Source organism: Lithobates pipiens, unplaced genomic scaffold, assembly GCF_037356315.1.
Source record: "Lithobates pipiens isolate NorthernLeopardFrog02 unplaced genomic scaffold, aLitPip1_a1.2 Scaffold_16, whole genome shotgun sequence".
Classification (NCBI taxonomy): domain Eukaryota; kingdom Metazoa; phylum Chordata; class Amphibia; order Anura; family Ranidae; genus Lithobates; species Lithobates pipiens.
Window position 1 is genome coordinate 41140686 of NW_027507748.1, and position 13035 is coordinate 41153720.

Here is a 13035-nt window from a genome sequence, read left to right on the forward strand (position 1 = left end):
TAACTGCTTTTCTCTCTGTAGAACTACAAGTCCCAGCACACTATACCTGCCTTTCTCCTGTCTGTAGAACTATAAGTCCCAGCACACTATACCCGCCTTTCTCCTGTCTGTAGAACTACAAGTCCCAGCAAGCTATAACTGCCTTTCTCTCTGTAGAACTACAAGTCCCAACACACTATACCTGCCTTTCTCCTGTCTGTAGAACTACAAGTCCCAGCACACTATACCCGCCTTTCTCCTCTCTATAGAACTACAAGTCCCAGCAGACTATACCTGACTTTCTTCTGTCTGTAGAACTGCAAGTCCCAACACGCTATAACTGCTTTTCTCTCTGTAGAACTACAAGTCCCAGCACACTATACCTGCCTTTCTCCTGTCTGTAGAACTATAAGTCCCAGCACACTATACCTGCCTTTCTCCTGTCTGTAGAACTACAAGTCCCAGCAAGCTATAACTGCCTTTCTCTCTGTAGAACTACAAGTCCCAACACACTATACCTGCCTTTCTCCTGTCTGTAGAACTACAAGTCCCAGCACACTATACCTGCCTTTATCCTGTCTGTAGAACTACAAGTCCCAGCAAGCTATAACTGCCTTTCTCTCTGTAGAACTACAAGTCCCAGCACACTATACTCACCTTTCTCCTGTCTGTAGAACTACAAGTCCCAGCACACTATACCTGCCTTTCTCCTCTCTATAGAACAAGGCCCAGCACACTATACCTGCCTTTCTCCTCTCTATAGAACTACAAGTCCCAGCACACTATACCTGCCTTTCTCCTCTCTATAGAACAAGTCCCAGCACACTATACCTGCCTTTCTCCTCTCTATAGAACTGCAAGTCCCAGCACACTATAACTGCCTTTGTCCTGTCTGTAGAACTACAAGTCCCAGCACACTATACCTGTGTTTCTCCTGTCTGTAGAACTACAAGTCCATGCAGATGTTCTGTAAAGTGCTTTCTATGCCCCGTTTTCCTGCCACAAAATAGTCTGATCAGCTGTTTTACTTTTTTATATCACTTTCTCCTTGCCCTTTGCATTATGTGAGTTAATCATTAAAGGGGTTGTAAGACCTCACCGTTTTCTATTTTCTATTAAGGTGAAAAACCTTTGTGCTGCAGCAGATCCCCCTTTTTCTTACCTGAGCCCAACCATTCCAGCTCCAGCCACTGTCTTGGGTTCTCATCGGATAGATTGATAGCAGCAAGCGCCATTGGCTCCCGCTGCCGTCAATCAAATCCAGTGACAAGGGCAGGGCCAAGTCCTGCTGTCTGTGTCAATGGATGCAGGACCCGGGAGCGCACCCGCACAATTGCCCCCATGGAAAGCGGCTCTGTGTAGGGGCACCAGGAGCACCATGGGGGGACCCCAGAAAAGGAGTTTTGGGGGCGCGCTCTGTGCAAAACCCTTCCATAGAGCAGGTAAGTATAAGCCCCCATACACACAGTCGGAAATTCCGACCACAAAATCCGTCTGATTTTTCCGACTGATTTTGTCCGAAACTTGTGTTGCATACACACAGTCGGACAAAGTTGTCAGAAAATCCGATCGCTCGGAACGTGATGATGTTCGTTCATTAGGACAGGACTACGTTCAGGCTAGTAGCCAATAGCTTTGGTCTAGGAATTTGATCGGAGCATGCGTGGTACTTTGTCCGATCGGAATTCTCTACAAACGATCGGAAAAAGTCAGATCGGATTTTGTTGTCGGAAAATTTGAGATCCTGCTCTCAATTTTTTTTTAGTCGGAATTACGGACGGAAAAAGTCCGATAGAGCCCCCACACTCCGACCCTGTGTACAGGACATAACATGTTTGTTATTGAAAGTCCTATAAAATAAATGCAGCCACCGCATTTAGAATTGGTAAGATGCAATGTTTTGTTTATTCTGTAAATGTTTGCTTTTGGATTTAATACTGATTTAAGTTTTTTCATTCTTGGTCCCTTGTTTTTCTGACACTGACCTAGATCAAACCTTGTATTTGTTTATTTTTTACACACTTTTGTTTGTTTTTATCTTCCTCTCCTGGAATAAGAGAAAGATACAATGTATCTTCATATTCATTCATAGGAGGTAGTAAACACAGAGGCGGGCTCACAGTGACTGATCACTGTGATAGCCAATCAGTGGCAATCATAGCAATCAAGTGACCTGATATCGGGAGTCCCGGTGTCTTGTCATATAACGTCCTCCATCCGATAGTGTCCGATGCGTTCTGCGCATGCGCAGTACGCAGCAACACAGATTCCGAAAATTGCCGAGGATGAACGGCGCCTGCGCCGTGAGTCCAGGTTCTATCCCCACCATTCAAGTGGACATAGAGTAGGAATAAAAAAGAGCCGAGCGCAGCAAGGCAGAGCCCGAAGCGTGGCGAGTGAAGCTCGCCCGCGAGGGGCCCTCTAATATTCACAACCCTATGTCCGCTTGGATGGTGGGGCTACCACCTCCACTCACGGTGCAGGCGCCATTCAGCTTCGGAGATTTTCCCAAGATTCGTCTGCTCCGTACTGCGCATGCGCAGTACGGGGCGGACACTATTTGATGGCCGGACACTATACGGCAGAACACCGGGTCCTGATCGTTAGTACCTCCCAGTGTGACCCGCTCTCTGTGCTGGGAACGTGCTGTGCGGCGCGCTCTCAGCACAAAGACAGATACACAAATCTGCAGCCCTGTGGATAAAGACCAACTTCCATTAGGCTACATATATGGGTAGGGTCGGCAGGAAGGGGTTAAACAATATTTTAAAATTATCACTTATGCACTCAGTAATAACTTAAAAAATTCCTGTCTCCTTTTAAAAGTGCTACTATATTGGAAAGTTCTTAAACATTCCTGTGTGTTGGGAGAGTGTGTATTACAGAAATGTCTTAAAATCTGAAATATTCATTTAAATATTGTAAAATATTGTAAATGGCAAAGTTCACCGAGTCCCAGCACACTATACCTGCCTTTTCCATAAAGCACATATGACCCCCCCCCCCAGCACTGTGTTTTTATAATAAATTATTATTGTTTTATATTAATAATGACATATAGTTAATATTAATTTTATATATATATATATATATATATATATATATATATATATATATATATATATATATTACATTATATATACTGTGTTTATATTAAATGTGATTACTGGTATATGCATAGCACAGCATTTGTATGAATACATGGGGGGACTAGAAATTAATAAGACACCCCAAGAACACTTCACACTCATCCAGCAGACATGTGATAAATACACACACAGCTGTGATTGGGACATGTATGGAGAATACTGCAGAATGGTGACAATATAGAAAACATTGAACATTTGTACTCACCTCCTCCGACCACTAAGGAGAAAATCAGGGCGACCTGCAGACATTCCGTACAGTAGTGAAGCTCCATGCTTTCTGTCTGTACTATTTCCGGGTTTTTCCCGCCAACAGTTTCCCGCCACAAAATAATATAATCAGTTGTTTTACCTTTTATTGATATCATCTCCTTGCCCTTTGCTTTATGTGAGTTAACCATTAAGTCTTCCATAGTGTGTGGGCTGTCTGTAAATTTTTCACATATATGACTTAGTCTTAGCCCTTGTACACACGATCGGAGATTCCGACGACCAAATCCGTCGGAGTTATTCCAAAGGATTAATTCCGGACGGGGTCTGGAAGTGATGTTGCATACACACGGTCGGACCAAGTTGTCGGAATTTCCGGTTGCCAAGAACGCGGTGACGTAAGCCGTGTACGGAGGGCCTACTAAAGGGAAGTTCAGCACCACGTCCGGCACCCTTTGGGCTCCTTCTGCTGATCTTGTGTCTATTGCGTGTTAGTAGAAGTTTGGTGAGAGACGACTGCTCTTCAGTTTCTGCTTGTCTTCGCGTATCTAATAATCAGTGTGTGCAGTCAGTAAGTATTTGTTTCCCATTGTGGACTATATCTTGGTATTGTACACTTTGATTTGCATTTCTTATTGTCTGCTTGCTTCTGCTATTCAGTTCGTTCTTTCAGGCATTGCTGTTTATCGGTGCTTTCTGTTGTCCGTTCCGACCAGCCGACCGTTTTGAAACCATGTTTCGTCTACGTACTTGTCGTAGAGTTTGTGCTGTGCAGGGGCTTTGTGTTGGGGTTGTTACTTTGACACAAGTCCATGAACAGGGAGGGGAGGTGTTTGTGGACCAAGCGTGACCAGTTCACGCAAATGCCTTTGCTCCGTAAGATCCGGGAGAATAATCCTGATGATTTCAGGAATTATCTCTGGATGACGGACCCCGTTTTTCACCATCTGCTGGCTTTGCTGACCCCTTATATCAGCAGGCAGGATACCTGCATGTGGAAAGCCATCACTCCGGAGCAGAGGCTCATCGCCACTTTGCGCTACATGGCGACAGGGAGAAGCCTTCAGGACCTCAAGTTCTCTACAGGCATCTCCCCCCAGGCTCTGGGGATCATTATTCCAGAGACCTGTTCTGCCATCATTCAGGTCCTGCAGAAGGACTATATGAAGCTAAGTTTTATCCTTTAACATCACATTCTATGTATTTCATGATTGCTAATGTCCTGCATTTCTTTCCTCATTCCCTAATTACCATCATTGCAATATGCTCTAATTTATATGCTCTGCCCCTTTGTCCTCAGGCATATTTGCCTCACTAACTTCCCCACCATGCTCTTCTTGGCCCATAAAACTATATTCTAGTCACTTACCAATGCCTTTTGTCAGCTCCATAGTATTGCTTTTCCCTAAACACCCCCAAAAATGTCTACAAATGTGATGTGTGTGCTTCAATTCATGCAGAGTGACATTTTTTTTTTTTTTTTGGTTGTGCCAGACTCATTAGGAACCCCCCTCCCCCCCAACTGCTAGTTCAGCTGATAGCAATCCTCTATCTGCTGACTTTACCAAACCCAATACACACTATACCTACCTTTTTGATGCTCACATTTATGGATGAATTCACCTAAGCATGTAGTGCAAGGGCCTGCCTCAATACTTTCAAATGCTATTTTTTTTTTAGTTTTTTCCCCTATTATTATCTTGATATGTAATAGCAGAATGTCAAAATGTGCTTCCATTTTGGTTTCTTTTTGGTATTATGACACTTTTTACCTGTCCGGTGAGCTGCCAATAGTGTAACTAAGGAGGGGCTTCTCAAAGTATCACACATTATTTAGGCATTCAGCTCTCAATCAAGTGGAGAGGGTTACCTGTCCAAAACATCCCCCCCTCATTTTTTAGCAAGGGCCCATCAGATGGGGGGGGATGGGGGGGTGATGACTCTGATAAGGGGACCTTACAGTGGTGTGAAAAAGTGTTTGTCCCCTTCCTCATTTCCTGTTCCTTTGCATGTTTGTCACACTTAAGTGTTTCGGAACATCAAACCAATTTAAACAATAGTCAAGGACAACACAAGTAAACACAAAATGCAATTTGTAAATGAAAGTGTTTATTATTAACCACTTCAGATCCGCGCTATTGCCAAATGACGGCATTAGCGCGGACCTACATTTTCAGGACTACGTCTATTGACGTCGTCCTGGTTACGAGCGGCCTGCGCGCCCCCTGAGGGGCGCGCGCGGCGCGCTCTGTGATCGGCGAGTCCGTGAGACTCGCCTGATCACCGATCCGTGTAAGGGGTCGATCCCGACCCCTTATCACGTGATCAGCTGTCAGCCAATGACAGCTGATCATGTGATAGAACGGAGCCGGTAATCGGCTATTATTCCTCCTCGCGCTGACAGCGCGAGGAGAGAAAAAAAAAGCCGATCACCGGCGGCCGTGATCGGGACATCAGTCCCGATCACGGCCATCAATACAAGGGACCACCTGCCACCTGCCTGTGCCCACCTGCCTCCCGCAGTGCCATCCTGAAGTAAAATAAAAGAAAAAGTAAGTGCCCCCCGTCAGTGCCCCCTGTCAGTGCCCATAGTGCCCACAGTGCCACCCACAGTGCCACCCACAGTGCCACCCACAGTGCCACCCCACAGTGCCACCCACAGTGCCACCCAATCTGCCTCAAAGGTGCTGCACCCCAGTGCCGCCCATCAGTGCCCAGTAGTGCCGCCCATCAGTGCCCAGCAGTGCCGCCCATCAGTGCCCAGCAGTGCCACCTATCAGAGCCACCTATCAGTGCCACCTATCAGTGCCCATCAGTCCCATCTATCTGTGGTACCTATCAGTGCCCATCCGTGCCACCCATCCGTGCCACTTATCCGTGCCACCCATCCGTGCCATCTTATCTGTGCCCATCTTTGCCCATCAGTGCCGCCTTATCTGTGCCCATCGGTGCCGCCTTATCTGTGCCTATTAGTGCCGCCTTAACTATGCCTATCAGTGCCCACCAGTGCAGCCCATCAGTGCCCACCAATGCAGCCCATCAGTGCCCACCAATGCAGCCCATCAGTGCCCACCAATGCAGCCTATCAGTGCCGCCTAATCAGCGCACTTCAATGAAGGAGAAAAATGACCCGTTTGCAAAATTTTATAACAAACTATTAAAACATGATTTTTTTTTTTTTTTTTTTGCATCTTTTTTTGTTTGTTTAGCAAAAAATAAAACTCCGAGCTGTAACTAAATACCACCAAAAGAAAGCTCTATTTGTGGGAAAAAAATGATAAAAATTTCATTTGGGTACAGTGTTGTATGCCCGCGCAATTGTCACTCAAAGTGCATCAGCGCTGAAAGCTGAAAATTGGTCTGGGACTGAGGGGGGTTTAAGTGCCCAGTAAGCAAGTGGTTAAAGGTGAAAAAAAATCCAAACCATCATGGCCCTGTGTGAAAAAGTGATTGCCCCCCTTGTTAAAACATACTATAACTGTGGTTGTCCACACCTGAGTTCAATTTCTCTAGCCACACCCAGGCCTGATTATTGCCACACCTGTTCACAATCAAGGCATCACTTAAATAGGAGCTGCTTGACACAGTAAGGTCCACCAGAAGATCCTTAAAAGCTACACATCATGCCGAGACCCAAAGAAATTCAGGAACATTTGAGAAAGAAAGTAATTGAGATCTACCAGTCTGGAAAGGGTTATAAAGCCATTTCCAAAGCTTTGGGAATCCAGCGAACCACAGTGAGAGCCATTATCCACAAATGGCGAAGACATGGAACAGTGGTGAACCTTCCCAGGAGTGGCCGGCCGCCCAAAATTACCCCAAGAGCGCAGCGACGACTCATCCAAGAGGTCACAAAAGACCCCACAACAACGTCCAAGGAACTGCAGGCCTCACTTGCCTCAGTTAAGGTCAGCGTTCATGCCTCCACCATCAGGAAAAGACTGGGCAAAAATGGCCTGCATGGCAGAGTTCCAAGGAGAAAACCACTGCTGAGCAAAAAGAACATCAAAGCTCATCTCAATTTCTCCACAACACATCTTGATGATCCCCAAGACTTTTGGGACAACATTCTGTGGACCGATGAGACAAAAGTGGAACTCTTTGGAAGGTGTGTGTCCAAGTATATCTGGCGTAGAAGGAACACTGCATTTCATAAAAAGAACATTATACCAACAGTAAAATATGGTGGTGGTAGTGTGATGGTCTGGGGCTGTTTTGCTGCTTCAGGACCTGGAAGACTTGCCGTGATAAAAGGAACTATGAATTCTGCTGTCTACCAAGAGATCCTGAAGGAGAATGTCCGACCATCTGTTCGTGTACTCAAGCTGACACGAACTTGGGTTCTGCAGCAGGACAATGATCCTAAACACACCAGCAAGTCCACCACCGAATGGCTGAAGAAAAACAAAATGAAGACTTTGGAGTGGCCTAGCCAAAGTCCTGACCTGAATCCTATTGAGATGTTGTGGTATGACCTTAAAAAGGCCGTTCATGCTCGAAAACCCTCTAATGTAACTGAATTAGGACAATTCTGCAAAGATGAGTGGGCCACAATTCCTCCAGGACGCTGTAAAAGCCTCATTGCACGTTATCGCAAACACTTGGTTGCAGTTGTTGCTGCTAAGGGTGGCCCAACCAGTTATTAGGTTTAGGGGGCAATCACTTTTTCACACAGGGCCATGATTTTTTTTCACCTTTAATAATAAACACCTTCATTTACAAATTGCATTTTTTGTTTACTTGTGTTGTCCTTGACTATTGTTTAAATTGGTTTGATGTTCCGAAACACTTAAGTGTGACAAACATGCAAAGGAACAGGAAATGAGGAAGGGGCCAAACACTTTTTCACACCACTGTATACTTTAGGCTTTAAATACTTAGTTCCCAAAATGTTATACTAATCTTGGCCAAAAATGTTTGTGTCTAATCTGCTTGCAATGTTGATTTGTAAAATTACACATTTTTGGTCTTGTTTCACTCCACAGTGTCCTTCAACGCCACAGGAATGGCAGACTGTGGCCTCCCACTTTGCCACTCATTGGGACTTTCCTAATTGTGGAGGAGCAATTGATGGGAAGCACGTCCGTATCGTCCCACCACCCAACTCGGGGTCGTACTATTATAATTATAAGGGGTTTCATAGTATCGTGATGTTGGCTGTGGTGTCTGCAACCTATAAGTTTTTGTATGTGGACGTGGGGCAAAATGGACGCATGTCGGATGGTGGAGAGGACGGAGTTCTACTGGCGTCTCCAGAGTGGCAGTCTGGGCTTGCCACCCCCAGAGGAGAATCAGGAAGGACTCCCGTTCGTCTTCGTCGCGGATGAGGCATTTGCCCTGGCGAACCATCTGATGCGGCCTTTCCCGATGAGGACCCTCACCCCAGACCAGAGGATTTTTAATTTCCGCCTGTCCAGAGCCCGAAGTGGTGGAGAACATCTTTGGAATACTGGCCAGCCGGTTCCGCCTTTCTTTAACTCCTATCCACATGGCGGAATACAAACTCAATCATATAGTGCTGGCCTGCTGTGTTCTGCACAATTTTCTAAAAAGACTTTCTGCGAACTATGCGGTCTCAGTTGTCCAACAAGAAGCAGACTTGCTGGAAAATGAGAACCTCACGGGCCTTGAACCTGCTTATCCTGGCTTGCCCCCCCAAAGCACCCATGAGGTTCGAACCCAATACATGGACTACTTTGTGGGTAGGGGGGCCATTGATATGCCAGACAATGTCTGAGCGGCATTTTCACAATAAATTATTCTTTGAAACTCCTTCATTTACTGCTTGGCTTGCTTTTAGGTGTCTCCTAGGTAAAAAAAAAAAAAATTCTTGTTGTGCCTTTTTCACCAACAGTGCAAACCCAAGTTCAGAGCGAGATGAGGGGACAGTCTCTTCTTCAGATAATCTTATTATGTTGTGGGTCTGCTACACACACACACCTTGTTTTTGGTAACTAATGTAGTGCATTACTGACCAAAATCGTGCTCATTTTCAGCACCATGGCAGGAAAATGGCATGATTGTCCAAATTAACACATCACTGTGAGTGTTTTTTACTAAAGGCACATCCACTATGCACTCCAAGTGCACTGCAAAAGTACACCTGAAACTGCACTTGGAGTGCAAAGTTGAGTTTCTTTTAGTAAATAACACCCATTCTCACCGCAATCAAACATTTTACTCCAAATACATCTTTGGCGCAATGAAAAAGGAAGCCACACATTGATGATAATTTAACTTTTTAATCCAAGCACATTCACATGTGCGTTTAGAAAAGGGTTTTACAACAAACCAACAAATTGTGTGTATCAAAAACAGTCTTTCGGGTAATTTTTGTTTACTTGGTGTTTTTGTGTAAACAGGCATGTATTAAAGTGTAACATACAGAACACAGAAACTTACAAAGTTCAACTTTGAAAAGTGAAGACAATATCAGACATGAGTATGTACAAACTGGGCTGATATTGCCTTCATCACATGGGGTGTCACCCCTGGAAAATCCAAATTTGGAAGATGCACACAGTGTGTCAACATGTGCTAGCTCCCATCATGGGGGATCAATGTACATGTTTTGGGGCTGCAACCCCTTCATCTCAGCCACTTTACACAAAACACGTACATTGATCCCCCATGATGGGAGATAGCGCATGTTGACACACTCTGTGCATCTTCCAAATTTGGATTTTCTAAAAATACAAAAGTAGTGGTTTAAAATACAAAAACTAAAACCCTAGCTAGTTTGGGCTGTTTCACACTCTCCCCAAAACATCAATGATGTTCTTCATTTTATTTTTAACATCATTGATGTTTTGCTGCATATTTTCCAAATCCCGATTGCACCCCATTATCTCCCCAATCAGGATCTGGGCACTTTCACTGGTAAAATGGTATTCTTCTTCCACATCACCTACAAAACAAATCAAAAAAACACACCATGTATTAAAAATATGGTGATATACATTGATGAGCTTACCAGAAGCTGTGTTCTCCGACACTCACCTGTTGTGGTTACAATTTTTCCAACTTCAATGATCTCTCCTTCCTCCTCCTGCTCCTCTGCTTCTGGTTTTGGTATTTGGCCTTCTTTGGGAGGGGTGTGGTCCCTGGTGTCCTCATACTTGCCAAGTCTTCTCTTCCCTATGAGAATGTAAAAAAAAGAATAATTAGCACACAGAGGGCAGAATTAGGAATATGAAACATTGCTTGGAAGTGTTGAACAATTGTGTTTTTTTGGCCGAGTGTTTTGGTGAGAACATTATTGTGGACACTTTGTTAAGCTGGAATACTTCCCTGCAGAACGATGTTTCTTACGAATGAATGAAACCATGAACTTGAAAGTGGCCATTTTAAAATGCACAACATGAAATCAAAGCACATGGAGCAGTATGCAAGCAAGAATAATCATATGAACACACGACAACTACTTACTTTTTTTTTTTTTTTTGTGTACCGTATATACTCGAGTATAAGCCGAGATTTTCAGCCTCTTTTTTGAGGCTGAAAGTGCCCCCCTCGGCTTATACTCGAGTCATCGCTGTCTGCCTGCTCGATCAGCGTGTCGAGCAGACAGACAGCGGACATTCTAAAATTCAAAAGCCGCGCCTCCGCCTCCGCCTTCGCCTGTGATAGGCGGAACACTGAATTTCCCAGCAGTCAGTGTTTCGCCTATCACGGACATCCGCTCATCCTCGTACTACGGACGAGGATGAGACGATGTCCGTGATAGGCGGAACACAGGCTGCTGGGAAATTCAGTGTTCCGCCTATCACAGGCGAAGGCGGAGGCGCGGCTTTTGAATTTTAGAATGGCCGCCGAGGCGCCGACGAAGAGCGGCGATCCTGGCAAGGCACGGGACGGAGGCAAGGCAAGGCACGGCACGGGATGGGACGGAGGCAAGGCACGACACGGGACGGAGGCAAGGAGGCAAGGCACGGCACGGGACGGAGGCAAGGAGGCAAGGCACGGCACGGGACGGAGGCAAGGAGGCAAGGCACGGGACGGAGGCTCGGGACACAGGCTCGGGACACAGGTAGGCTGGACACACACACACACACACACACACACACACACACACACACACATGGACACACACACACAGGGATGGATGGATGGAGACACACACACACAGGGATGGATGGATACACACACACACAGGGATGGATGGATGGAGACACACACACACAGGGATGGATGGATGGAGACACACACACACAGGGATGGATGGATGGATGGAGACACACACACACAGGGATGGATGGATGGATGGACACACACACACACAGGGATGGATGGATGGACACACACACACACAGGGATGGATGGATGGATGGACACACACACACACAGGGATGGATGGACGGACACACAGGGATGGACGGACACACAGGGATGGACGGACACACACACAGGGATGGACAGGCATGTCTCACCCTCGGCTTATACACGAGTCAATAAGTTTGCCAGTTTTTTTGGGGGTAAATTGGGGGCCTCGGCTTATATTCGGGTCGGCCTATACTCGAGTATATACGGTAATCAGTATTTATTGCAATATAACAGAAACAGAAACATGAAAAACAAGACAGGTCCAACATCACAGTGAAGTGCAATACATATCGGCCTCAAAAAAAAGGCCGCTCCAGTGCCAAAATAACATCATGTAAGTTGAACATTTAAACAAACTTAAAGAGAAAGGTCTTAGAGTCATAAAGAAAAGGAGAATGTCGTGGGTATACACATAGCAGGCGGGCTGGGAAACCCAGATAAGTGCCAGGGTAAAAAAAAGAAAACAATTACCTCAACCAATAGTGGGTCAAGTCCGGCAGAGAGGGACCTGAAAAATGGACACCGTCCCGGCACTAGGGTAGAGGGGGGGGGCCCAACAGCCGCCAGCTAGCCACCCTCCACCGCCAGCGCATCCCGGGAGCCGGTGGCACCACAGAGGGTCGGCCGGAACGCCTCCCTCCACCAATCTCAAAAATTCTTGCCTGGCAGCCCAAGCGTCAAAATAGGGATCCCAGCCCACCACCCACCAGCTTCGTCAGCTCAAGCTACATGACATTCTGACTAGAGAAAGGTGGAAAAGTAGGGAAGAGGAAAAGGAAGAGAGAAAAGGACAGCATAGGGTAGTAAGGAAGAACGACTGCGTGTGCAGCGAATAGAGGGGAATGGACAAAATAGGGGGGGGCGCAAGAAGGGAAGGGAGGCCAGAGAAGAAAAAAAAGGAACAGGAAAAAAAATAGGAAAAGTAGGTCAATTTACCTGAGTATAGTCTCCAAATGTCTGCTCCGTCCGCACCGGGCACACCACCTCCCAGCCTCAATGATCGCAAGCAGTATTCCCTCGCTAAGAGCTTCCAGGGGAAGATCCGGTCCCCCCCTGGGCTCTACCCAGTCTGAGAGTTTTAAGGGTAGGGTCCGCCAATTCCAGCAGAGCCACGTCTAAACTGGAGGGCATATGGTTAGGATCCGACGCATACGTCGACCAGGATCTCCAGATATCGTGGAATCGGTCCTCTAGGCCTTTACAGGTAGCGACCCAATGCTCTGCCTCCTTCACCGCATGCACTCCCCTGCACCACTCTTCTCGAGTGGGGATTCCAGGCCGCTTCCAATATAACGGAATCAGCCGTCTGGCTGCATTCAGCAAATGTGCCAGCACGGTATTCTTATAAACCCTGAGCGGGACCGAGGGCACCTGCAGA

At 46.2% G+C, this 13035-nt stretch overlaps 1 protein-coding gene across 1 annotated transcript in view; it reads right to left on the reverse strand.

The window, feature by feature from the left end:
* LOC143984095 (uncharacterized) overlaps positions 1-3526 on the reverse strand; it is a 151706-nt gene extending 148180 nt beyond the window's left edge. The window contains exon 1 of the mRNA XM_077484412.1: positions 3334-3526. Within this exon, the coding sequence (XP_077340538.1) occupies positions 3334-3526 (193 nt within the window). The remainder of the gene's footprint in view (positions 1-3333) is intronic.
* Positions 3527-13035: the final 9509 nt, after the last annotated feature.